Source organism: Eutrema salsugineum, unplaced genomic scaffold (assembly GCF_000478725.1).
Source record: "Eutrema salsugineum unplaced genomic scaffold, Eutsalg1_0 scaffold_16, whole genome shotgun sequence".
NCBI classification, from domain to species: Eukaryota; Viridiplantae; Streptophyta; class Magnoliopsida; order Brassicales; family Brassicaceae; genus Eutrema; species Eutrema salsugineum.
Genome location: NW_006256858.1, coordinates 1,400,964 through 1,428,236, shown reverse-complemented (window position 1 = coordinate 1,428,236; position 27,273 = coordinate 1,400,964). Strand labels below are relative to the sequence as shown.

Sequence of the window (27,273 nt, the reverse complement as noted above, 5' to 3'; positions counted from 1 at the left end):
TATATATGTATACACTACTGGTCGACGACACTTGAGAGAAGAACAAAACAAAATGGTAATGAAGAAAACAAGACAAGCTTTTCTTCTTCTGAGCTTACTTCATATGTTTCTATGTCTATCCTTTCAGGCTCGTGTCACAGAGGCTAGACTCCGTCACCTAGGTCAGTCTCTTTTTATTCGGATCGTATCAATCTTTATACTTGAAAACAAAAAAAAAAATGTTTCTCCCAAAAAACGAAAAAAACTCCATTTGATCAATCAAATTAGAAATTGTTTTATTCTTTTCATAAAGACTATGTTTTCCATTTTTTTTTTTAATCATGTTTTCCATGTTGTCATGGAGGACACTCTGGTGTTGGATCTCTGGTCAAAGGCAAACTCGCTATAGTCCAAGTTCGATTTCACTGTGTGCAAACTCTGTTTGTGAGTCACTCTTGGTCATTTAGACTTGGGTTCGATGTTTTACCCGTGATGGATTTGTAAAATCATCTTACCAAAACAAGTGTTTACCTCAGAGATTAGTCCCAACGCTAATTACTAAAATGCTCTCCGATTTATAATTACTTTGAAATAATCCCTTTTTTGTGTTAAAGACTTTAAAATAATCTCTCCGGTAATATTCTCTAAAATATTGACTTGTGTGTGTTAAAGGTGAGGCTCGGATGTCGAAACCCAGCATAAGCGTAAGACCACCGCCACCATGTCGAGCTCCTCTGAGTCCTGGTCGAGTGACTCCACTTAAGCGGCCTTGTATATCAGTTCCAAGACCTCCACGAAGAGATCGGTGATCTCATCCGCCCAACAATATAATTAGCCATTATACAAAAAAAAAATACAATATAATTAGCAACGTTAAATATGAACTTACACATTCGATTCCACAAAGACTTTAGGAGAAGCCCACCACGGAGATATATAATACCAATTTAGTCCAATATGAATAATGTGCAGTCTTTGCCGAAGCTATGATCACTTAATTACGGTTTTTTTTTTTGTTATAGCATTAGGATATTTTTCTTGTTTTCTCTTTCAAAAAATCATACATACATGGTAAAATAATACGACGATGCATGCTAATGCTACTAGAGGTTAAGATAGTTGCTTGTAAAATTGTTGCACCCATGTGATTTTTTTTTTTTTTTTGACACATGTGATTATTTTAAACAACGAAAACCATGCATACATGCAACATCATAACATGTAAAATTTATTGAGATGGAAAATTGTGTCGTGACTCACAAGGGAGCTCAAATACATATAAGAAACAGTTTAACTCGTAAGTCGTAACACATAACGATGTACCGTTCACAACCAATAGATCTAACTATTTACAATTGAACAGTTTGTTTTTTTTGGTCGATTACAATTTCAATTGAACAATTTAACTCGTAAGTCGTAACACATACGATAACAAGCAACAAACGGTGAAAAGTTTAACCAACAGTATATTGGAACCTCCAAATGTAATTGCAGCCATAACTACCACAGCTAGGTTTATAAACCAATCGGATTTGAGTTAAGTTTTATAATATATATATATATATATATATTATATAATTGTCTTTCAAATCTATTGAAAAGAATATGGAAAATCTTTGTTTTTCATTTAATAGAGTATATTTATTATTTAAGTTCTGTATTCAAAAATATGGTAGTTTTTTATATTTTTTTGTTTCAAATGATATCATAAAGTATATTCAATTAAAAAACATGAAAATAAAAAAATTTCAAAATTAAATAATATAAAAATCAAGGCTAAAAGTTATGATATAAAAAATGGTGGAATCTTTTTTTTATATAATTTGTTATATTTACTTGATTATAAACAAAAATAATTTTTTTAGTTATTTTTACCAAAAATTTAGCATAAAAAAATTGATTAAAAAAAGTTTATGGTGAAGTGAGAGTTATTAAACAGTGCATATTATATTTAGTTCGATATGAACGGATTATGATTCTAATTTTTTAGTATCTATAAAAAAAATTTCGCAATTCAAAATATTAGTTTTTTTTTTAAATGGTATATTTAATTTACTAAATATTATAATTTGTCTTTTAAAATTAAATATAATTTTTTATTTTAATTAATTTTATATCAAACCTAAGTTTAAAGAATATTATATTTATTTTACATATATAGTTAAAAATAAAATAAAACTGATTTTATAGTTTGTAGACAGATTATAAAACTCAGTTATTAAACAATGCAAATTAGATTTGATCATTATAATATTATAATATTTTGTGTATTAGCTCAATAATATATTAGTTTAATGCCAATGATTAAATAAACAGTTTATTTGTTTTATCCACTTATAAAATAACTTGTATACGGATTAACTCTTTTTTATAATTCAAATCAAAAAATAAAAATGATTCTATATACAGATCAACTCATTTTATAAAATTCAAAAATAACTATTTTTGTAAAATAATTGTTTTTGAAAAATAATTTTTTTTACAAAATAATTGTTTTTACAAAATTATTTAACATAATTGAAGGTCAAAAAAATATCTTCGCGCGAACTAATCTCTAGTATATATTTATTTTCTAAAAAAAAAGTCTTGTAATGTTGGTTATTCAGAGGATGTTACGTAGCTGATGTACACAACCGCGTTCTGTAGAAAACAAGGAATATATAGTTAGAATTAAAATATCTTTATTCACTATACGTTTGAATTTGCTTGCTTCAATTTTATATTGTTACTTTTTCTTGACTTCCTTCATAGATATTCTATTAGTCGACATGTAACCAAACACCAATAATGTAGAATTAGATTTGATCAAACATTCATACATACATATCAAAAAGTAAATATCCTAAACATGTGTCAATAGACAGGAGAATGTAAACCAAAATGAAATTCAAAGGGCCCATGAAATATTTTGGAGTATGTACAAAGCAGAGTAGAGATTTTATTAAAGAGTTTGTCACTACTACAAAGCAAAATCTTGAAACAAGTATGACAGAAACTGAGATTAACATGTAATATCATCTGTCAATAAACATCATTATTATTGTAATATAGTTAACAGTAAAACCATTTCTAACACCTACTAAAGAATCCCCATAAAGAGGCAATTTACTTAGCCACACCAATCCTTCCTTCTTGCATCTCACGTAGAGTGAGGAGATGAGTTTTAGAGGCGAGGGTAGCGAGATCGGCCTTTCTTCTTCAAGAACTCCGGGATCTCTATGGAACTGCCTTCAGCGAGAGATGAAGAAGGACGTCTTGCTATTCCCATTGATGTATCCGCTTGTGTCGCCTGCATTTTCATACAAAGAGTTAAGAGAGATCACAATCGAATACTTATAACATTTTGATGTAAAGAATCTACAAAGTGTTTGTGTGTCAAGGGAAACAAAAAGGATAACCTGAAGTGGCCTCCCTTCTCCTTCTTCTTGGCGTTTGAAGCCGGTTGCTATTAGGGTAATACTTACCTGACAAGAAGAAAATTAAGCAACTTGGGTATCACTTCATCATAGATGTCATATGAAAGAAGAATAAGATCAAAGAAAGAAGATGTCGACTTACTTGACCAGTAAAAGATGGATCTACAACAGCACCAAATATAAGATTGGCTGTTGGGTCAACGAGATCGTATATCACTTCCGCAGCAGCATTTACCTACAAATTGTTTCTCCGAGAATCATAATAGAGCATAACAACATTATAAATGTGACTTGGGATTGACGCACCAATAGGCTCTGCGCTGAGGTGTCTAGAAAAGAAACAAAGTGATTTCTGGGACAGGAAATGGACTGACAAGGTAGAGAGAGAGAGTGAGAGAGAGAGAAAGACCTCGAACAGTGTTAAGTCAGTTCCACCAGTTATGTTCCACACAATTCCAGTGGCTCTCTCAATACCAATATCTAACAAAGGTGACTGGATCGCGTTTAATGCAGCATCTCTTGCTCGAGTCTTTCCTGCTCAAATAACAATACAGCATGATAGGAGAAGCATGACGATGCAACCAAAATATTGCACCAGAATAGGATTTTCCTGAATATATCACAATGCCAATATAGTAGAGTTACATCGAGTATCATATGGCAATTTTCAGTATACCAAACATTACTAAACGGGTTCCTTTGTCATGCATAAAGAGTACCTAATCTATAGTCCGATCAATCTACTCAGCTACATCAGAAGTGCCAATTCTCAGTGAAACCTTAGCATTTTAGTTATACACTAATCAATGTTGCCTATTGTTACTGTGCAGCAAATAGAGCCTATCTACAGAAAGTCTCAAATCTAAAGAACACTCTACTCTTACCTGTTGCAGTTCCTATTCCCATCAATGAAGAACCTGCATTTGCCATTATAGCCCTGACGTCAGCAAAATCCACATTGACCAATCCAGGAATCTGCAATGCAAGGAAAAAAAATACAGCTGTTAAAACATTTCTATAGACAATGATCATCCCCATTGAGCAGTAAACACATTAAAAAGCCATACCGTAATGATATCAGAGATCCCACGGACTCCTTGACGAAGTATATCATCGGCCAGATTAAAAGCTTCTGTAACTGGAGTAGACATAGAAACTGCGGTGAGTAACTTGTCGTTTGGAATAACAATGAGAGTATCGACATTGTCTCTGAGTGCTGCAATCCCTTCCTGAGCCTGCACTGTTCTTCTCCGTCCCTCAAAGGAGAAAGGCGTTGTGACTATACCAACCGTCAATATACCCATTGCTTTTGCAACTCCTGCTATTATAGGAGCCCCGCCTGTGCCAGTTCCACCACCCATTCCAGCCTACAAAAACAGCAATGCTCAACCAGTGAACTTAAAGAATCTGATCAAAGGAGGCAGCAAATACACACAATAATCCATGATTAGTTGTATTTAAACCGCTAAGTCTTATATCATCTGAGACATAAAGTTCACTACTTTAGCCAGATAAAGATAGAAAAAAAGAACAATGGAGAAACTAAATCACACGGATTGTCATGATTTGCAATCATCAGTGCGTCTGGTTCATAAAACTTATCATTTGTAATCAATATGTTTCAATAAAAAGGAGCATCATATAACTAAGAAGAAGTGAATAGACATACTGTGACAAAAACCATATCTGAACCATAAAGTGCTTCTTCGATAGCTTCTTTGCTTTCTCTAGCAGCATTCATACCAATCTCAGGATTTCCTCCAGCACCCAAACCCCTTGTCAACTCCTTACCAATCTGTAACCTATTGTCGGGGAAAACTGGAGACATTCTCATTGCCTGAATATCCGTATTCACAATCCAAAACTCCACACCAACCATCTCACTCTCTATCATGCGGTTCACAGCGTTTGACCCACCTCCTCCAACGCCGATAACTTTAATCCTTGCCTCGTTGTAACTGCTCGGAGTAGACGACTCGCCTAAGTCCTCGGTGATGGGAGCACTTTCTTTTCTTGGATTGAGCATTGATATCTCTGGGTGGAGGTTCAAGAAAGAGTCTTGGCTTTGAAAATGGCTTGAGCTATGAGAGTTCAAAGAGTTTCTGATTGGCGAAGACTCGGGTTTATGAGCAGCAACAACGCGGTTTCTCTTACTTTGAATCATTCTATAGCAGCTAACCTTGCTGCCTAGATGATTTTCCGGCAGTACACTCTTTCTAAGAACAGTGAGCACCCGAGAATCCGGAGGAGTCAAACAGGGAGAAACATAAGTTGCCATTTTGAGACCACAGAACCAAAATATTCTCTGAAAATCAGAAATATCTACACTCCAATTTCACTGACAAAGACCTGTTCAGTAGAAAGAAGAAGAAGAAAGTCAACTTCAAGTCCTTAACCAAGAAGAACATGATTTGAATCAGCTACAAAGACTGGTAGATATCTAACTAGAGAAAACAAAAGTCGCATTCGCATTTTGAAGTTGTGTAATCAAAACCCAGTTGCGTCGAGGTTTACTGTAAATCGAGAATTCAATACACACTTGTTATGAGCAATCAGATTAAACGAAACGATTAGCTTTTTACATTCACACACTTTTTTTTATCAAAACAAAAGGGCAATCAGTAAACGATGCTTGAATTATAGCCCCGAAAAACATCGAATTTGAATCAGAGAAAAGGGTAAACAATTTGCGCGCCGAGCTATTACGAAATAACAAAATTGAAGAAGGGTTTCAAAAAAAATTGCAAAGCAGTACACGAAAACAAAAACAAGCTCTGACATTTCGATGATTGACTAAAGCTAAATCGAAGGGGAAAACAGAGTGAGAGACTGAGACAACAACATTAACATTGTCGAAAGAGGAAGAGGACCTTGGAGTAGCAGCAGCAGAAGATTTCGAGCTACAGAGAAAGAAAATGTAGGACAGCCAAAGGAGTGGAGAGGGTTTTGGTGTTTTCTGGGCTTAGAATCTCATTCTCATTCACATAATTAAAAGTGGATTATGATTTTTGATTTTGCTCTAATTACAATATAATCTGTTCCAGTAATTAAATTCAGCGGTTAAGTTGGCAAATGAGAAAAACGTTGGCCGACGGGAAGGGGATGAAGGAAAAAATTGAAGGTTTAAGAGATATGGACTCAAATGCTCTCTTAAAGCCCATTTGATCTTTTGGGCCTTATTAGACGAGATGAATTCAAACTTTACACAAAACTTGATTTTTGCATGACTTATTAGCTAGTTGCTTAACCTGCATGTTTCTTTGTGTTTGGCAAGTTCGATTTGAGTCAAATCGATCTTCTCGTGAATAACAAATCAATTTTGAGGACATTTCAGAGCAAGGTATAGGAAGATCGGTCTTTTTACAAAAAAAAAGTGATCTTTTTTTCTCCCTTTAATAGACTAATAAGTAATAACCCGACTATGAGTGTAACAAGCCACAATCTCAAGGTTTCAATTTACGTCAATTTATAGAATTTACAAGTCAAAACTCATCATCATATCCTCTGATCAACTTAAGCAATTGCTCCAAACTTTTCACCACTATACTTTCCCCTGAAACGTCAACAACATTTTCAAGCCAAAACGGTTCCTCCTCTTTCTCCAACTCCTAAGGCGTTTGATGGCAAAAAGAGTTTATCTCTTAACTCTACAGTTCCTCGCCTATAGAGCAACAAACCACTCATTCTTCCCTCTAGTTACTACTTTGTCATCATAGTTGAAGCAACCTCAGTGCTACTAAGTGTGTAATTAACAGATCTTAATGACTTTTTTCCCAAAACCCAAATGGCAATCAACAAAAAAAAAAGCTCTTACGAGTTGGGAATATCTAAACTAGAAGTCTAGAACTGCATTACTTTAACATGTGGGATAGTCTCACCAAATCTAATTCAAAGAACAATTCATGTCGAGAAGCTGTCAAAGAGAAACACAAACAAAAGGATAAATATAGCAATCTAAGAAGATCGAATCAAATTACTTAAACCACATCAACAACCGTATTTTCCTCTAAAGTCATCAAGAAAAAACCTTTACAACGTCTCAGCTATTAAACACTTTCAAGGGTTTCCTCATTAAGCTACTCGCTAATGGCACCGGAAAGATGAACGAATTATCAATATCAGAAACCATATCGGAGAGAGAGAATCAAAACACAACAAGAAGCGAGAAGAGAGTATAGATCAAGAAACAGGCGTACGAAATCAAACCACGGTGCTCTTCTCCTCCGTCAGCGAGAGACACCACCAGATTAGAGCAAGCCCTTGTGGCCCACAAAACGAATGCACCCGCGAGCACGAACCGAACCGGACCTGCACCTTGTGGCACGAACAGTGACACCGCCGATAAAATCACAACGGGAAGCAGAGAGTAACCAACTAAGCTCGTACAAGTGTGGAGATTGAGATTCCCATTTCGTCCAGCAAGCATGTTGTAGACGGTGTACAAGAACATAGATGCGACGACGACCCAACCCAATATGACCCCGAATTGGATCTTCCCAGCGAGCAACTGAAATAAGCAAAGCGCAAGGTATAGGAAGATCGGTCCAGAGAGATCTGAATCCTTGTGAACGGTTTGATTGATCCGGAAGGGATTGAGAATCGACCTAGTTTTCTTCCAGATTTGATCTGGATGGATACCGAGCTCGTCAAGCAGAGGCTCCTCGTCGTCGAACGAAGCGGATCCTCCTCCGAAAGATGAAGAGGAAGCGATTGCTCCGCCGAATGGTCCACCCTGCGTCGCGGAGGCGGATCCGATGTCAAACGACATGAATGGGATGGAGGATGAAGCGGAAGGACGAGGCGGTTGGTAAGGAGGAGCTGTGGGGACTCGGCGTTGCTGGACATTTGCTCCCGGCGCCGGAGATCCGCCGGAGGGGAAAACCACTGGTGGAACTGCGAAATCCTTCGTCATCTTCTATAAGGGAAAAAACAAAAATTGAGATCTCTGATTCAGACCTCGATATCAAGAAAGTGATTCAATGTTAGGGTTCTCTGGAGCCAGATCAATTCTGAGAAATTAAAATCTCTTTTCTATTGTAAACGATCCAACGAAATTCTCTCGCTTTTGTTTTTTCAACCCCTTAGTGTTTTTTCTCCTCTTTCCCAGTAGTAATTCACAGATGACTCCAGAACACTCGTGGTCTTAAAATACTTTGGGCCTCATGACCTTTTGGACCTAAGTGATAACCTAATGATAAAGCCCAACGTAAACCACAAGTAACTTGATTGCCCTAAAAGACTCTGATCGAAACGTTGTTCCTCTCTCGCCGTTGCACAAGCAGGAGGGGGACTGTAGGCAAGGAGAATGAAATCCTTAAGAAGGTTGAGATGGCGATTTTTGATGAAAGAGACTTTAGCCCGTTGTCTTGCAAAGTATGCAACTTCGATGGCAAAAGCTCTGAAGATTTAATCGCCCATCGCAAAAGCAGTAATCATGCAAAGCGTGTAAGCATCATTGCCTCTCGTTAAACGTTGGTGTGGTGGGACATGAAAAACTGTCCGGTTCCCGATGATCTGAACCATTTAACAAGTTATCAAAGGCAAGTTTAGATTTTTAGAATTTTGGTGAATTGAAATCTTATTGAGTTCAACTACACTCCAAAATGTGCAATAGAATCCATGATTTTGATTGCTCTACTGACTTTGGTTTATGCTAAAACATTAAAGAAGAGAAGCATTGAAGATGAAGACGAAGAAGATGCAGATCCCGAAGATGAGGATGAAGATCAGAGAAAGGACGTGAAGTACAAGACAAATGAAGAAGACGAAGAAGGGTACATATATGCATGGCCCATTGTGTGCTCATGTTCTTTCTCTGGCATTTCATATGGTGGTGAATGGTTTGTTCAAACTAATACTACTACTCAGTGGCTGAGCTATATGGTGTTGTAGGGGTCAATTGATTCAGATCAAAGTACAAAAATTAGAATTTAAGCATACTAATCCATGTTATTGCGGAAAGAATTGGTTGAAATTTTTTTGATTGATCCCCTAATTTTATGTTCGATGTCTTCTTTGACTCTGGTTAAAAATATTTTATAGTTCCGCCACTGCTACTACTTATGCTTATGTTTTTATCGACTGGTTATGAAGTTGTACGATGATGAGTTAAGTTAAAATGTTTTTATTTAAGATAGGGTAATATGGACACACCATCATAAACAGATTTTAGGATTTGAATATGCATTTTAATATGATTTGAATATAATACGCAAAACAATGCTAATTTCATATTATAATTTATATATACCTTTTAAATTATATTCCTATAGAAGATTTGTGATTTGTGATTATGTCTTCTACTCGTGGTCTTAAATGTTTGGCTATAAACAGATATTATTAACTTTTGTTCAATTGTTAAAATAATAATAATAAAAAAAAAAAAACAATTTCTTGTGTACAAGAGAAATTGATTATTTGAAATTTGGACGAAAAACAAAACTTTCTTATGCTATTTTTTCCCAAAATTACCAACAAAATTTCAAAAATACCATAAACATGTGGTTTATGAAATCATTTATGTTCCTTTAATGTTTGAGTTATTTAAGATAATAAAGGCCGTAACACGATTTTTATAATATTGTATAGTGACAAGTGGAGTAATTAGTAACCATTGTTTTGTTCTTCATTATGAGATATTTATATCTATATGTCATCATATTCTGTTTTTCTTAATGATGTTTGCAGAATTGCAGTTTAACTCGGAAGAGTTTAAAAAATGCAAAAAAAAAAAACTAAAGCTGGAGAGGGCATAATAAATTTGAATATATATGGTGAGGGTCAAAGATATTATTATACGTCGTAACTTAAAACCCTATAACATCCATATTGTCCGATATCAGACAATATCTTAGGTCTCATAAATAACAAGTGAGAAATATAATGATTATAGCAATTGAAAACCGGAGGTCCATAATTAATTCTGACGTCAGATGATGATGCCTTGCATGGTCTTCCAAAGAGATTTGGGGTAATCATAAATCGGACATCTCTAAAATTGAGATTTCAAAGTTGACTTCGAGTTTGCCTTGTTTTATCATATATAATGATTCATTTCGGCCAATTATATCATGGTGGTTCTTGGCGTCAATCTAATTTTCACACAAACACTCGAGTTCGAAGCGACATTTTTTCTTATTCTTTTTTGTCTATCGCGTTAATTTTGACATGCAAGAACATAACAAATGTTTACTATTATTTAGGATTTTGTACCTGTATTAATTTGAGTTGTTTTAAGGATATTAAAAACTTTAATTACAATATAAATTTTTTTAAGTTGTTTATATGAAATTATTTTAACGATACAAGTTTAAAAAAGCAATGAAAAATCAAAAGAGTAACAAATACCAAGTTAGATATATTTTCTGTCATCCCACTCTTTACTATGCCCGCATTTATAAGTATCTAACCAATTGCATTTAAAGTATGTGTCTTGGTAACAAAAAATGGTAGTAAAATCTAAACCTCATCATCATGGAGTATTTATTTATGGACCTTTTTGAAGAGTTTAATTGTGTCAATATAAAACGTTTTTTATAAGCATGTATGGTAGTACAATTTTGAAAATATTTTAAAGTTTTAAATGAAAACAAAAACAAGTGAAATGGGATGATTTGATATGTTTAGGAGGTAGGAGTAGAAAAATAAGTCAATAAGACCAGAACTCGTAGTTTAGTTTTCAAACGAAAATGAATAGTCCTTTGACTAATAATTAAAATGTGAGGGTGATGACGTCACATAGAATCCGAATGAAAAAGCCCCTTGTCTCATCTCTCTGCACAGAGCCGCTTGATTCTCATGACACCTTGTGCCCTCCTTTTACCTTTTTTTTTTCTCTCATTCGTTTTCTTTCTCCACTACTAATATAATCGTTATAGGATTTGAAATGAAAATAGAAAAAAAGTTAAGATAAAAAAAAAAAAATTCTGGTCAAATTAATCCCAATAAAACACTTAGATACACATATATTTATTTTTTAATAATAGGTTTTACATCGATAACAAAATTAAAAAGTGAATGCAATCTTTTTTTGTGTGTGATTTGGACTTACTGTTATTATATAGGTAAGAGCTGTAATATTTCGATATTCTTCAATCTGAGTTTTTATTCAGTATCACTGTTGTTGAAGATAAATGATTTACAAATAGATACCTGACCAACATTATCAACAAGTGGTTTGAACATTGAACGATAATCATTCAAATGTTCAGATGCACATGGCCCTAATAATTAAATCCTTTCAATTTAGTATGTTAGGATAGAAACTTTCATCACGTGACTTGAATTTGATACAACACAATGTAGTCTACACTACTATTAAAGTTGTTTTCTTCCTCATTTCCTCTTTAATCCTTGAAATTACTTAAATATAATTGAAATATAGGATCAGTTTTCTTTGCTATATTAGCATCAGTTTGACCATTTAATTTCCATTAACTGGCAATTACCATGATCTGGTTAAATTATTTTGTTTGGGCAAATGTTATGGTTACCTAGTATTCTACTATATTCTTGGGCTAGCTTAAGAGGATATATCAATTTTGGATGAAATTTTATTTAATTGTAAAAATAAATGACATGTTCCCATTGTATTTGATAAATTAATGGATAGATATGCACTTAGACAATATATTTGATAAATAGAGTAGAAGTACAATGTTAGTCCAAGAATCGACCATATCCTAAAGTCCCAACCCCACACGAGAAAGATCTTTAATTAACATAGAAAATAGAAACAAAAGTGAAAATATGACTGAGAAGACTAACAGAGAGATACTGTCTTCTTGTAATAAAACAGAATCTTCCATATTATAAACTACTGGATACTACTACTATCTTCCTACATTACACCAAACAAAACATAGTAAAAAATCCAAAGGTTGGGTCTTTTTTTCTACGAAGTCCAGATCTTTGCTCTCTAACATTTCATGATTCATTGTCCAGGGGCAGAGCTTGATGAACAGTGATTGTTGCCATTGTTTGATCCATTAGGGTTCTTAGTTTTGGAGAGTTTCTGCTTGAGTTGAAACATAAGCTGTTGATTCTCTTGATTCAGAAGCTCAGCTTTCTTCCTAAGCCTCTCATTCTCTATCATTATGTAACAGTTTTCAACATACAGCTTCGTGTTTAGCCTCTCCATTTGCTTGCTTTCTTTCTTCAAGAAAAATAAAACAAAATTATTGTCAATATAAAAAGAGAAAAAGAGAGTCATTATAAAAATAATATCAAAGGTAGCTTGTGTTATGATTATTGTTCATGTTAAATCATTACATCACACATGGGTTGTGCAGCTTCACACGTCGGATGTGAATTACATTAGGGAAAACTATTTGTCGCATTTATTTCGTTTTCCTCCTAAAAATGTGAATTTTTTCTTCTTTTAAAGAAATCAATGATCAAAGAGAGAAGAACATGATTATAAATTCGTATGGAGGATAAAAAGATAAAGCTAAGAAAACAAAAAATGAAAAAAAAAGAGATGAAAACAAGTAATCATGATGATATGCAGTCATTATAAATGTTTTAACCTCTCTGCTTTTATTTGTATCGACAGAAAGTAATGATTATTTTTGAAACGCAACCAAGCGAGAACAAAAAAAAAAAAACAGGGTAAGCAACAAAACAAAGATCGTAATCGTCTGAAATACAAAATATAAAATAAATAAAACGAGTTTCTAAATATCATAAAGAGAACGAAAAAATCTTATTTTTTTTTCTTTTGGTTGCCTCTGTCTTAAAGAAAAGGATAAAGCTTAAAACTTTCCATCATTGAGGAAAAAAAAGGGATAAAAAAGTTTTTATATATATATATATATATATAAGAAAAGGAGATAACGGATTTGTCTTCACGTTGCTTGTATGCGTGACGTTACTACATAGTTATTGACCTAACGCATGCCCGCTAGAGGAATAGAAACAGAGCAAGAAATGAAAAACAGAATAACGAAACAGAGACAGAGTACAAACAAAGCAAGAAAACAGAACAGAGCAACGAAACATAAACAACGTGGGAACAGAGCATATAGACCAGGAAATTATTGGTAATATTACTCAGCTAAATCTTCTAGAAGATACTAAAAGAGAGATAGAAGAAGAAAGGTTATACCTTTTGGGAAGGAGTGTTGAGAGGCAGAGTAAGCGAAGAGAGAGAGAGAGAGAAGCTACTGTGTGTGTGTGTGTGGAAGGTCGAGGGACAAAGAGAACAAAGTGAGACACTGTCTGTTATATAGATCCCCAAAAGCTAGAGAGAGAACGCTCCTGACACAACAATCATGCATTGTGTTGTGTTTATGCATAGATGGCGGCCGCGAGAAGAGAGAGAGAGGAGAGATATGTGTGCATATTGCGTCATGTGAATGATGATGATTTATTAAAGAGAAAGAAGTTAGAGAGAGAGAGAGGGAAAAAAAAAGGGGTTTTCTTGCTTTGGTTGCTCTTCTTTCGAAATTGATCTCTAGGGATACTTTCGTAATTCTCAAAGATCCCTCTCGGCTCTTCATCGTATTGATCCTCGAAACAGAAGTTGTTTCATGGTGGAAAAAAGCTAGGCCGAGGGTATTTTTGTAATATGGAGGAAGTGGTCAGGGGAGGGTAATTTCGTCATTGTGTAGGAATGAGAGGCTATGTAGTAGAAGGCCATCGACCTCTAAAGATTCGCAATGATGGTAAAGATTGGTTCGAACCATCATCCTTCATGATTCAATTTCAACCGTTTTGGACCATTTTTAAATGCTCTCTTTCCTCCTCTTATTTCCCGGTTTGCTCAATATTGGTCTAGTCAATATTACACTCAACCATAATTAAAAGTTTGTTTTGGCATACAAATCATTTTAGTACCACTTTTTGAATTTTTGAAAATTTTTCATAAATACCAAACTTGTTTTTTTTTCAAAAAAAATTAAGGTATTGGAGGTAAGATTCGAAAATAAACATAAGTGAAGTAATTTTGAGAAACTGCACATATCTGAATTATCTTTACTACACATTTGTAATGTAAACATAACCGCTAAAAAAGAATAATGTTAATGAAAAAATCTTTAATATTCTCTTTAACATGCACATTGGCAGCTCCGTACAATAATTTTAAATTTTTAAGCTCTTCTTGGCTATTTAGTTATTTGTTGTTCCTCCTTGATTCTTACAGCATTTCTTAGTTATAAACAGACCGATATGTAAATTTCATGGAAGAAAAATAATAATAATAATGGATACGTAGATTTTTTGGACTTTGGAGCTCCAAAACCTACAAAAATAATCATATGGAACACAAGTGTTAGTAGAACGTGAAAAATCATAGAAACAGTAAGGTAGTTGTTTTTAGATGTAATTTATGACTTTTTTGACCGGTAAATTCACATGTCACCGTGTAGAACTCGTTCGTTTGCCCATAATTTGACACACACAAATGATGACTCTAATTTCACGTTTTATGAAGAAAAAAAAAAGCTACAGTTGTCAAAAGAAAAGCTACTGTTCCTTTTTATATCTTGTACGGCTTCACTAAACCTTTTTCACGAAATAAATTTCTGTAATTCTAATTTTTAAAGATTCGTAAATATGTTGATTTTAGAAGTTAAACAAAACTGAAACACAATTAGTTATGAGTAGGTGTGTCTTGAAATGGACTAAAGAGTGGGTGCACTTGCTTACACCTAAGGCAATGATATTAAAAGTGAAGAGTTTCATTTCTTGGTGGCGTGAATTTTGTGAAATTGGCGTTTTGCCCCTCATTGGTTTCATTCTTCTCTCACTAAGGCTGGGCATCAAATCCAAGTTTGGTAATTCGGTTTCATGTCTGTTTACATAAAAACTGATGTATAAGCTTTTTATATATTTGGTCCCCGGAGGATAAATCAATCTGGCCAATTTTTCCCGGACCATAAAGGTTGAAAAGTTAAACGAGTCGAATTAAACGACTAGAAAAATCGAATGTGTTGAGGGTGGATAGTTGATACTTATAAAGATACCATGAAAATCTGTTTCTCATTGTCTCCAAAATCTATGTATATAGTTAAAATCTATTACTTCTTTTTTTTGGTAAATAAACCTATCACTTCTTTACCAATCAAATTTCAACTATCTTAAATATTCAAATATTCCGTAGTTGCCTCTCTGGTGTGTGTATTAGATTATAGTTTAGAGAAACCGTATTTTGTTTTATTAAATTGCTTTTCCCTTTTTGCTAATCTAACCTTTTGTCTTTTTGAAAAAAAAAAAAAAAAAAACTTTTGTCTTTTGAACTTTACTTCTTTTATTGATGTCTACTCCATAATGTTTAAAGTGCCTTCATATTAGACTGCATGCAAACATTATCATAGCAGATCTTAACTTTTAAACATAGACAGAATATTTTAGTTCAAAAATGCGGGGAAGATCTTGAACAAAGGAGTGAAGGACTATATTATATATAAGTGTACATATTGGACACTGATATAGTGCTCTTCTGCAAGTGACACACATACATAATTTATCGCTTTCTAGGTAAATGGATATATAGATTTGGAGGTGGATTACGACGAATATTAAAGAAGCGGTAATGACAGATATGTCGCTAAAATTAGCTATAGAATTTTCTTAATTTTGGGTTGTATATTGGCAAGTGGCAACCTAAATCCACCGCTGTACATATGTCGTTCAGTCGTTGATTAAAGAAAAAAAAAGTTGTTCCACATCGCAAAATTGAAAGTTTTAAGTATTGTTCATTTTATAGTGGTGTAAATGGAATTCCTCACCAATTTAAATCGTTGACCCAATCCGCCACTGATCAAGGCTGTATATAGAAAAATTCATCGCTATATATACCTGAGTTTGTTCCTAGTTCAATTTTAAACTAACCTAAAAAGCTAGGAAAAAAAAAACTAATAAAAAAGTTTGTAAAGATATATGATTTTTGGTTGTCAAATATGATTTTGTCTAATAACTTACAACTACGGGAATAAGTAGTTAAAGGTTATTAAGGATCAGAAAAGCTAAAGAAAACAACCAAGAAAAATAAAACAATTTAAGATATTTAATAAGCTCTAATATTTTTTATTCTGTAAATAGAACATTTGTTATCTCCTACTTTGATGTCGTCGTCAATATTCAGTACGATAATTACTTAGGGTTTTTCGATTCTACATTGACATTTAACATAAAATCAACGGTAAGGCACATGTTCTTATTTAAAAACCCGAACCGAGATGCGGTCTAAATCTGACAAGATGAATCGGCTGAGAGGCTGGTTAACCAAACCGAATCCTTTTGTACCGACACATCGTCGTCGTTTCTCTGCCATTCCCAATGTGCATGAGTCGCATTCACCACCACCAATTGACCATGCCCGAAACTTGCTTCTCTAAACAATGATATTTCTGGAGTTGGATCTTCATAGCTATCATGAGTCATTAAACTTCATCAAAATCATGTCCTTCAACTTAATGTCGCTAAAATTTTTTAAAAGTTTTTTTTTTAAAGAGATTCTTACTTTGTAGCAAGGCCTTCTTTATTGCCACCATCCCCAATGTTAATATAAACCGGACCACATTTGTCGAACTTATCTTTGTACACCCGATTCTGTCAAAAAACTCAAAAAAAGAGAAAAAATTAGCTATAACCAAAAGCTTTAATTTTTGTTTTTTTTTACCTCCTAATTATTATTTAATAAAATTATGAAACTCTCAAGACTTACAAAACGCTCGTAAGCATGGACGTGACCGGCGAAGACCAAATCAACACGAGCTTTGTAAAGAAGAGTTTCCATGGATTCTTTCATATCCACACTCTCTTTCTCTCCTTGGTGGGCTTCGTTAGTGTTGTACCAAGGCGCGTGTATCACAGCCATCAACCATGGTGTGGTCTTACGATCGATCCCTTTGAGATCTTTTTCTAACCATTGGTACTGAACCGAGCCAGGTTCAAAATCTGTGTATGATCCCAACATTATAACATGGACTCCAAAAACGTTGAAGGAATAGTACAAGTTCGAGGTCGAGCCACTCTCTTCAAACGGCATGCGCCACCTGCCACAAGTATATAAAATTAGTAAAATATCAACAACTTACATAACAATAAACAATTGTTTTTTCTATAGTTTATAACCATTTACAAAGAACGAATACTTTGTTACTAGTAACCAGCCATGGATGAATCGAAAGAATGAACCTGTGGTTATAGGCGGTGAAGCTTTCACGATGGAGGATAGGAATGTGTTCGAGTTCGTGGTTGCCATGAGTGACCATCCATGGTCTTTTGCTAGCAAGCGGCTGCACCATGCGACCAAAAGTGTCCCACACGGGTTGGAAAAAATTAGCGTACGAAAGATCTCCAGGCAAGATAAAAACATCATGCTCCCATTTGGATACATGTTCCAATGTTGATACAGTCCAGTCAGTTGTCCCAAGGTCACCTTCATTAATTTTTTTAATCAATATTCAAGATCATCAACAATCTAACAAATTGAGCTCCAAAAACATGGGTTTGGACTTTATAGTTAACTATAATTATAGATATGTTTGTATATAAGATATAGTTTCTTCTAGAGAGTTATATGATGTAGTGTACCAGCCACGGCGAATTTGATGGGGAATTGAGAAGGAGGTGTCTTGAAGCTGAACTCTTGTGTTGAAGATGGACCTCCACATTTGTAATAATAAACTGTATTAGGCTTTAATGGGCCTATGACTACGTCATTAATTTGGCCCGATCGATAAATCATCAAGAAGTGGTACGAGGACGTTGTTCCATTAGCCGAACCATCGTATTTGCCAGAGGTTGTGCCGTACACAACAGTAGGCATGACTGTGTCTTTCTTCGTTATCCATGATATTCTCATTTTGTCGGCTCCAACCAGAGATATATGCACCTGATATTTATATTTCAATTTAAACATAAAATGTCGCTAGTAATATTAACATAAAATGTCCACTAGTAACATTAACATAAAATGGTCAATAGTAAGTTTTTTTTTTTCGACATGGTCAATAGTAAGTTAGAAAGAAAAGTATGAATTCGCCGATGGACGAAAGATCAAACAGAAAAGGAGACATAGACATAAAGTGGGTGAATTTGCCGCGTCTTAATTAATTGCACAGTGGCTAACATGAATAATACGACAACGGCACTCACGTGCTCATTAGTACTATTCGCATTTAAACTGTTCTTGACTACTGTGGAAACAAATGTTTTAATAGATTTATGGAAATCTGCTTGTTATTATTACATATGTTTTGTTTTAGGATACCACATAGATTCTCTAGAGGGGATGTATCCTTCCTTGGCACAGTTATATTTAACTAAATGTTTTGGATTTTGTATAAATAAATATTGGTAATTAAGGTAAGGTATATTTGTCAAGAAAAACATTTTTTTCTTTGAAAATGTCCACAAAATATCTCCATTCAACATTACGTATTTAATAAATGCGCGAAGTACAGTGTCGTCGGTTCCAAAAACATAAGTGTGTACACTGTATGTATCAGTGGCAAAATCACCCTAATTATGGAAATGCATCGGTCGCAAGTATAGTTTTGTATCATGGGTAAGAATTTGAACAGATCTGCTGATTTAACAATTTTCTATAATTACAATTCTCTAAGTATAATTATATTTTCATATAAAAAACAGAAACAAAACAACAGTATTGTATTTTTCCAGTTTTTTGTTCTTTCTTATATACATTAATATGGGTAAATTTTGTTTTGTTTTTATATAATCGTGTTATTGGTGTTCAATAGAAAAACTTAAATAACACTAACACTAAAAAAAAAAATGACATGCTTATGTTTTAAAAAAACTAACAACTATCAAAAGAATGAAAGACATAAAGTCTTGAGACTTGTCGTGTAAAAACTCTACTTAGAACGATTTACATGAATGATATAAACATATATGCGTATACGTACATAAATATTGAGTTGAAATGTGAATTACCTGTTCCGGGGACAGAGGATCGTCGTTGTTAGAGGGATGAATCACTATATTTTTCCGAATGCCCGGCCGATCATATGACGACACATTTCTGACCAAAACAATAAGCAAAATCGCCACTAAACCCCAAACCTTCAACATTCTAGGTTCTGGCGTGACAGAGAAAGAAAGAGAACGATGGAGAGAGAGAGAGAACTCCAAGGTTGTCAGGAGCAAGGATGTATAAGGGACACGGTGCTTTATAGTAATCTCTTATCTCTCGTTTTGGAATTTCTCAAAATGGGGAGATGTATTTGACAAAAAATGTAAAACAATTTTGTCAGCGTGTATTTCAAAAACGGATATCCACTAGATACCCAGATTCTAATAATCAAATTCAAATTGGTAAATAAGTAATGTATTTTTTCAGAATTAAGATAGATTTTATGTTTTAAACCAAAATTAAAATTAAAAATAGATTCTATGCATGTTTTTAACAATTACTAGCATATTAGTTTATCTGAGATCAATTTACTTACTATTTTGCCTTCCACGTTTTTGTAAATGAAGAATTTGGCTATATAAATTATATATTCTCATATATATTACCAATTTATCTACAATTTTGTTTTTCAAAAATACATCAAATATAAATTAATCTTAGACATCAATTATGTACCTTTCCAAAAAAAAAAACAATTCTGTAAGAAGTAAGATAATCTATAATTACTTATTTGGAAATAACATAGTTAGTTTCTAATAAGAGTGTTATTCAATCCTTCATATTCTAAGAGTAATAAAATATAAAACAAATCTCTTGTTATTCAATGGTTTCTTTTACATGATCTATTAAAATTATTTGTAATTATGGAATTTAGTAATGTAAATCATGACTTCAAATAGTGCTATACAAAGATTTTTAAGAAATATTTTAATTTTGAATTATTAACATTTAAAATCTTAGAAATGTTTTGATTTTGAGTAATAAACATTTAGAATATTAATAGAATAATTAATAACGTGTTAAATTTTAATAAAACATCATATTTTATTATTGTAGATTATCTATTATAATCAATATTACTCATGATTAAATATATAGTTAATATTCTAATAAAATAATGATATATTTTTAACTTTACAAATTATAGTTTATTTTAAATGCGGGGATTCAAAAAAATCAATACTATGTTTAGAAATTTTGGATTTTATTAGTAAAGTTGGCATAGATAGTTTAATTCCAATTCTCCCCTCCACCAATTTTTTTCAATAATAATCATATGTTTTTTTTTTGTCAAACAATAGTCATATGTTTTTTTCTTTGCTATTAAAAATGCGTGAAAAAAAAAAACAAAACTAATGCTCTAAATTTAATTTGTCAAATGAGCCCAACACATATTGGAAATATAGATGAACCAAGTAGGCCCAAGAATTTAAAAGGTAGAGAATCGTCTCTTAAAGGAAAATGAAAGGCCGATAGACTACATGCAGTGGTGGTTCCGTGGTTGTGGTCACTACCGACTAGGGAGGATTATTACTTGTGTCACGCAAGCTATATGCAAGCTCGAATCCAAATTGTTACATCTATATATTGCATGAAAGCTTTATCAAAAAAATAAAAAAGATCAGAGCATCAACTGATCGAAATGACTTTGTATTTAGGTATTTCTTGTGAGAAGCAAACTATCTATAACATCCAGATAGAGAGACAGAGAGTAATCATAAATACTACACAATTCAAAATAGATTAAAAGATGAAATTGAGATTTTAAAAAGAAGGAGTGATTCTGATGAGTAAACCAGGGAAAACATCATCGTGATCATGTATATGAGGATTCCCTTCAACGATGTAAGGATCTCCACACTTTTCACTTATCGTCTGCAAAGTCTCTCCTTCTTTCACCTCATATATCTCTTCGCATGGTGGCCGTCGATGAGAATATTGAGCGATCATCATCGACGGCTGCTGCTGCTGCTGCTGCACGGTGATCTCCGTAGGACCTTCCTCTGCCACGTTGCAGCAGTTCATCAGCAGCATCATGGCGGCAAACACCGCGCAGTACCACGAGATCTTCTCTGCTACTACCATCGAAGATGAATGAGTATAACTCTTTGCCATTCTAAGATTTTTTTTTTCAGGAAACTTGATTATAAGATTAAGAGGAAAATGTTAATATTTTGCTGATTCTTTTGCGGATATGTATGTAAAGATGTGTGCATGGATTAAGTTGATTATAAAAGATGATGTTATTGGTGGAGTTGGTGTGAATATTAGCGGGAGTTGAAACGGCTGTAATGTTGCAGGTGCTTTTTGTGTTAGGTCACTTGTCTAATTTAAATCCTTTCCATTCAATGGATTAATTTGTGAAATAATCTATACGTCCCATTTATTACACGATAAAAAAAACAGAGGCAAACAAAAGAAGACAATTACTAGAAAAGAATACTCGAATAATACAAAAGTTTACGGAATGGTTATATTATTATATATCATAATCCATTTTTAATCTATAACTAATTGCCCCTTCTTTCAACTAAATATTTTTTAATGAGTCTAAAACTCCAAAACAATTTTTGGTAAGACAAAAAAGCATTATTCGCTGAAGAGAATAACACACCATCCTCAAAACTCATGGGCCAAACCAAACCAACCTTAAAGATCAATTTTCGAAAATGAAAGAAGGTGAAAGCCTGAAACGTTTTGGAAGCTAAATTTAAATTTCAGAGACAACCTATCATATATGATAAACTCATATCAGTATATTACATCATCTAGTATGTATTATATTTGTTATATTTGTTCTTTGTTAAACTTTATGAGAAAGAAAAAACATAGAGATGTCCATAGGCCCAGTTCTTTGCACTATCCAAAACTTGAGATGTAACTAAATTAGGTGAGAAACCCCAAATTTACCGGGAGGAGAACCTAACTGACAAATTCTTCACTTTAGATTAATAACCGAAGAGGCCAGAGACATGCAGTCAATTTTATTTTTGTGGTAAAAGACATGCAGTCAATTATTTAAGACAAGAGGTTTTTTCGCAGCCGAAAAAGTTGCATCTATACTACTATTTCATTCAAGATAATCTTATATGACAATTTTTGTTTCTTAGGTTATAGAGTCGAACCCTAGTTGCTCAAGATTTAAACGTGAACTTGTGATTTAGTTTTAGTACTTGACTATATATGTCGGCATCTCATCATATGATGATTCTCATCAAGTGGGTCATAATATGAGAAAATATATGTTATTCTTGTCCAGCTATCCAATATGTTTCGTTGCCCACAACTGCGTGTTGGTACTTGGTAGGAGCAGCCAATAGCTGCTTGGACGATATATGTAGTTAATTAATCTATTGAATAGGGAAAAAATAAAGATAAGAGAGAGTACGTAGTAATAAGATAAAGGGAAAGGCTTGACTTCCATTTTGGCTCCTCTTCCAGCCTGTCGGTTATATATCTTTTCCTTTACGCACATTTTTTTGTAAGTTCCCTAATTACATTAAAAAGGGCCAGGTTTAATAAAATAGTCGATAGAGAGAATTAATTAGATTTTTTTAAAACCTCTATAAAGTTGTCTGAGACTCTGAAACCTTTTTTGTGTGTGTCTAGGATACCATTTGTAACTTTGTATTTCAAAACTTTATATAACTTCTAAAATAATCACAAAAATGTCATGAAATTTGATTTGGAAACACTGAAAAAGAAAAACTGCTCTGGAAACAACTTTATACAGTCCTTTCTCTAGCCACCTAGAACTCATTCGTAGACATCTCATGTTTTTCAAAAAAAAAAATACATAATTGTTTATTTATATTTTCAGGCAAAAACAATATATTTTTTACATATTTGTCCAATTATCACATTAAATACTCACATAACATGATTTTTTTTCAAAAAAAAAACATGATTTTTTCAATATAACTTTAGCCCTCGATTTACACTATTTAAGCTGATAGTATCTAGTTATCGAAAAAAAATATTTGGTAGTTTGACAGTTTCACGAGTCGATAATTTCTGAAATCTCCATCTTAGCCTGTGTGTACAACAATAGCTTGAGCCTTGATATCTCGGATTCTTATCATACTTTTCCAGAAGTTGTTTTCTATGTACTTCTTCGATAGACAATGAACCAAACTCCATATTATTTGATGATTTTATAAATAGGATGTTTTTTAGAGCAATGTCGTTACTTTATACTTTTAAGTAGAAGAGCATATATATGACCATATTATTTGATGATATCACTATATAACTCACCGAATTTACCATCAAAAGACAACACGAGTATCCATAAAAAATACCAAGTGAAATCGAACTTCGGATTGATCTCTAATATTAAAAATAATCTGACTATACAGTATCCAATATAGATAAGATTCAGTGGGAGGGCAGTCTAGGTGGGAAGCTATAGGAGACACATGTAAGGAAAAAAAAAGGCGATTTTTGGCGATCATAGAGGCGATTAGGGTTTTCTCTTCTTCCTGCCCAAGTAAGGGCGGCGGAAGCATGGAGACGTCTGAAAAGGCAGTTCCTGACTCGACAGAGACCCCTCCAAATGGGGTGCTGATAAGGGAGGGGACGATTTTGAGTGGGGAGAAGGGATTACCTCGTTCGGAGGAAATCTCTGTGACTGAGGTGGCTGAAGGTTTGCAAAACAAATTGATGGAAAACGATCCAGAGGGTGTAACAAAGGATACGTGTAGTACTGGTCCAGCACAGGCGAAAGCACTGAAGTGGTCCGAGGTGGCGAAGGAGAATCGGGGTTTGCAGAAATTTGACCTAGAAGAAAAAGAGGTCGATGGAGTAAAGGTTTTCAAAGTTCCGGAGGCTATTCTTTCAGAAACCCCTCTATGGGATGATTGCATAGTAGGGAAATTTCTCAAGACAGCTCCTCACATCGGTTCAATCCACATGACAGTGAACAAAATTTGGTCGCTGGACAAGGGGATTAAGATCGATGTTTATGTTGTGAACGAGACTATTGTCAAGTTCAAAATTCCAAACAAAAGTGTTCGAGACAGAATGTTACGTCGAAAGATGTGGAATATTAAGGATATCCTGATGTTTGTGTCTAAATGGAGCCCTGTCGCAGAGGAGGCTCAACCCGTCATGAAATCGATCCCTTTGTGGGTCATCCTGAAGAATGTGCCACGAAAGTTGTACAACTGGAAGGGTCTAAGCTTGCTCGCGAGCCCTGTTGGAACTCCAAAGCAACTTCACCCTGATACAATTTGGGTTAAGCAATTTGATGTTGCCCGGATTTCAGTTGAAGTAGACTTGACAAAGCCGCTGCCTGAAACACACTGTTTTGAGCTTGACGGTATGATGGTAGAGGTGCAGTATGAATTTCCTTGGCTTCCACCACACTGCGCAGCATGTGGGGGTTGGGGACACACAGGCACTGAATGTCAGGTTGGGCATGGGGCTATTACTATATTGCGTAGGGACATGGAGAACGTTCAAAACAAATCCGCAGATCCGGTGGGAAAGCAAAGGAATCAGGAAGCAAGGACTTTGAAATCACCGATTGTACAGCCGGTTAAAACAGCTATCACAAAAATCCTATCTTCGGTCTCTAAGGCAGGGGTGACGGGAAAGGAAAGAGGAGAGGTAATAGAGAAGGTGAAGGACTTCCAGAAGGAGAAGGAAAAGGAGGTGCATAAGGAGGAGACTCCTCTGGTCCATCATGAAAAGATAACAGGTTTAAGCGAAAGTGGCAAAAAACAGAGTGCTCTTAAAACAGAGTGCTCTTGCGACAGAGGATGAATGGATTTCACCCACAAAAATTACAAAGCAGAGCCATCGTGACAAGGATGGTGCTGTCGAGTTTGCTATGGCATCCCGATACGCTGGCTTAGAGGGGGTTCCGGAGGGTGATATAGAGGAAGGTGAGGTTACAGATTTTGGTGATCCGGGGTCGGATAACTCAAGTAAGGATGAACAAGGAAATGCAGAATATGGGTTGGTATCGGGTGATACAGAAGAAGTTAGTGAGGGAAAAGATCCATCAGAAGACTCAGCAAGTTTGGATTCTGTGGCAGAGGATTCTAATGCAGAATCAAAAACAGATGAGCTTACTGTAGCAGGTAGCAGGGTTCCTCTAACCAGAGCAGCTAAGTCATCGCATAGGTGTATTCATCCGGAAGCACGGAAAGGAGATCAGAAGTCCTCTGGGAGGAAAAGGAGAAACAAAAACCAAAATCATCATTAATGACAGGTTTTTTCTGGAATATACGGGGTTTCAACAAGAAGTGTAAACAGTAGGTGGTAAAGGATTGGGTTCAAGGGAATTTTCTGAAATTTGGATGTTTGCTGGAAGCAAGAGTTACTGAAAACCGTTGTGCAGGGATTGTGAATCGAGTTTTCCCGGGTTGGTCTGTCATCACTAACTATGATTACAACAGACTTGGGCGAATTTGGGTAATTTGGAGTGACGATGTAAGACTATCAGTGATACAAAAGAGTGAGCAGATGATCACATGCTTGGTTTCACTTGATGGTCAAGATGATGATTTCTTTTACTCTTTTTATCTATGCTGCAAATCTGGCGATTGATCAGAAAACTTTGTGGGATGAGATAAAAGAATTGCATGACTCAACGTGCAAAAACAAAAGATGGATGCTGTGTGGCGATTACAATGAGATCCTCTCTGATGAGGATCATTCAAACCCGGGATCTTCATCGACCTCCTCTGGTTCTTTGGATTTTCAGGACAATGTTCGACATTGTAATCTGATCGATATGGGGTTTCATGGACCATGGTTGACATGGAGTAACAAGCGGAGTGAGGGGCTAATACACAAAAAATTAGACAGAGTTCTTATCAACGAAGACTGGCTATTATCTCAATCGAGATCATACTGTGTTTTCGAAGCAGGGGGGGGTGCTTTGATCACTTGAGAGGGCGCTTCTATTTGGACCTTGAGAGTCAGTCTATCAAGCGACCTTTTAAGTTTGTGAATGCAATGACACAGATGCCTGAGTTTATACCGGCTGTGAAAGACAAATGGGATGGGACGCCCGAGCTTTTTCACTCGACGTCTGCTTTATTCCGTTTATCTAAAAAACTAAAGGAGTTAAAGCCCAGTATGCGGACTCTGGCAAAAAAGCGACTAGGGAACATTACAAACCGGACGAAGGAAGCCTATACGGACTTATGCCAGCAGCAAGGAGCAAACGCTCAAAACCCTTCACCTTTGGGTTTAGAAGCTGAATCAAATGCATTGATGAGATGGGAGCATCTTTCTGATTTGGAAGAACAGTTTCTGAAGCAGAGATCAAAGCTACACTGGTTAAATGTGGGAGATAAGTGCAACAAAGTCTTTTTCCGAGCAGCCTGTATCAGAGTCTCAAAAAACTTGATTCGGGAGATAGTGAATAGCAATGGCATTACATTGAGAGATCCAACTGATATCAAAATGGAAGTTGAAAGGCATTTTCGGGATTTTTTATCAGATACTCCATCTGACTTTCAGGGTGCTACGGTCGAACATCTTGAGGAGTTGTTGCCGCAGCGGTGCACATCTCACGATAGTGAGGAGTTGATACGGGATGTTACAGATGAGGAAGTGATGCAAGTGGTCTTTTCAATGCCAAGCGACAAGTCCCCGGGACCAGACGGATTTACTATTGAGTTCTTCAAAGGGGCTTGGCAAATTGTTGGGCGTGATGTCATTATAGCGGTCCAGTCTTTTTTCCAATTTGGATTTTTACCAAAGGGAATGAACTCGACCATATTGGCCTTGATACCCAAAAAAATGGATGCTAAGACGATGAAAGATTACCGGCCAATCTCGTGTTGCAATGTCCTCTATAAGATCATCTCAAAAATACTTGCAAACCGATTAAAGAAAATCCTCCCAAAGCTGATTACTCCAAATCAATCAGCTTTTGTACAGGATAGATTGCTCGTTGAGAATATCTTGCTCGCATCTGAGCTTGTAAACGACTATCACAAGAATCAAGGCCCGGCAAGGTGTGCTATGATG

The 27,273-nt window shown here is 34.9% G+C and overlaps 5 protein-coding genes and 1 long non-coding RNA gene across 7 annotated transcripts; 1 reads left to right on the top strand and 5 right to left on the bottom strand.

Moving 5' to 3' along the window:
• The first annotated feature begins 33 nt into the window (after positions 1-33).
• Positions 34-903, top strand: LOC18020827. The gene is made up of 2 exons (XR_002900289.1): positions 34-161; positions 652-903. It is a non-coding gene; the product is annotated as an uncharacterized LOC18020827 (long non-coding RNA).
• A 1,990-nt stretch (positions 904-2,893) lies between these two features.
• On the bottom strand, positions 2,894-6,350 carry LOC18020826 (cell division protein FtsZ homolog 2-2, chloroplastic). The gene is made up of 8 exons (XM_006403709.2): positions 6,266-6,350; positions 5,065-5,744; positions 4,463-4,762; positions 4,280-4,370; positions 3,805-3,929; positions 3,538-3,630; positions 3,378-3,443; positions 2,894-3,268 (listed from the first exon to the last, which is right to left on the bottom strand). Exons 2-8 carry the CDS (start codon positions 5,671-5,673, stop codon positions 3,143-3,145), a joined length of 1,410 nt encoding a protein of 469 aa, XP_006403772.1. The 5' UTR covers positions 5,674-5,744; positions 6,266-6,350; the 3' UTR covers positions 2,894-3,142.
• Positions 6,351-7,305: 955 nt separating this feature from the next.
• Positions 7,306-8,484, bottom strand: LOC18021699 (protein YIPF5 homolog). The gene has a single exon (XM_006403708.2). It carries the CDS (start codon positions 8,305-8,307, stop codon positions 7,540-7,542), a length of 768 nt encoding a protein of 255 aa, XP_006403771.1. The 5' UTR covers positions 8,308-8,484; the 3' UTR covers positions 7,306-7,539.
• Positions 8,485-12,065: 3,581 nt separating this feature from the next.
• On the bottom strand, positions 12,066-13,726 carry LOC18021698 (protein LITTLE ZIPPER 3). Of its 2 annotated transcripts, none has more exons than XM_024157708.1 (2): positions 13,501-13,726; positions 12,066-12,549 (listed from the first exon to the last, which is right to left on the bottom strand). In XM_024157708.1, exon 2 carries the CDS (start codon positions 12,532-12,534, stop codon positions 12,328-12,330), a length of 207 nt encoding a protein of 68 aa, XP_024013476.1. In that variant the 5' UTR covers positions 12,535-12,549; positions 13,501-13,726; the 3' UTR covers positions 12,066-12,327. The 2 variants fall into 2 exon arrangements, with proteins under 2 accessions (XP_024013476.1, XP_024013477.1); XM_024157709.1 differs by having other exon boundaries at positions 12,066-12,545.
• A 2,706-nt stretch (positions 13,727-16,432) lies between these two features.
• Positions 16,433-19,508, bottom strand: LOC18021697 (probable purple acid phosphatase 20). The gene is made up of 6 exons (XM_024157960.1): positions 19,305-19,508; positions 17,937-18,237; positions 17,538-17,781; positions 17,065-17,395; positions 16,861-16,949; positions 16,433-16,767 (listed from the first exon to the last, which is right to left on the bottom strand). The coding sequence occupies exons 1-6, from the start codon at positions 19,440-19,442 to the stop codon at positions 16,584-16,586; spliced, it is 1,287 nt and encodes a 428-aa protein (XP_024013728.1). The 5' UTR covers positions 19,443-19,508; the 3' UTR covers positions 16,433-16,583.
• A 1,418-nt stretch (positions 19,509-20,926) lies between these two features.
• LOC18021696 lies at positions 20,927-21,476 on the bottom strand. Its single transcript, XM_006403705.2, has one exon. It carries the CDS (start codon positions 21,397-21,399, stop codon positions 21,049-21,051), a length of 351 nt encoding a protein of 116 aa, XP_006403768.1. The 5' UTR covers positions 21,400-21,476; the 3' UTR covers positions 20,927-21,048.
• Positions 21,477-27,273: the final 5,797 nt, after the last annotated feature.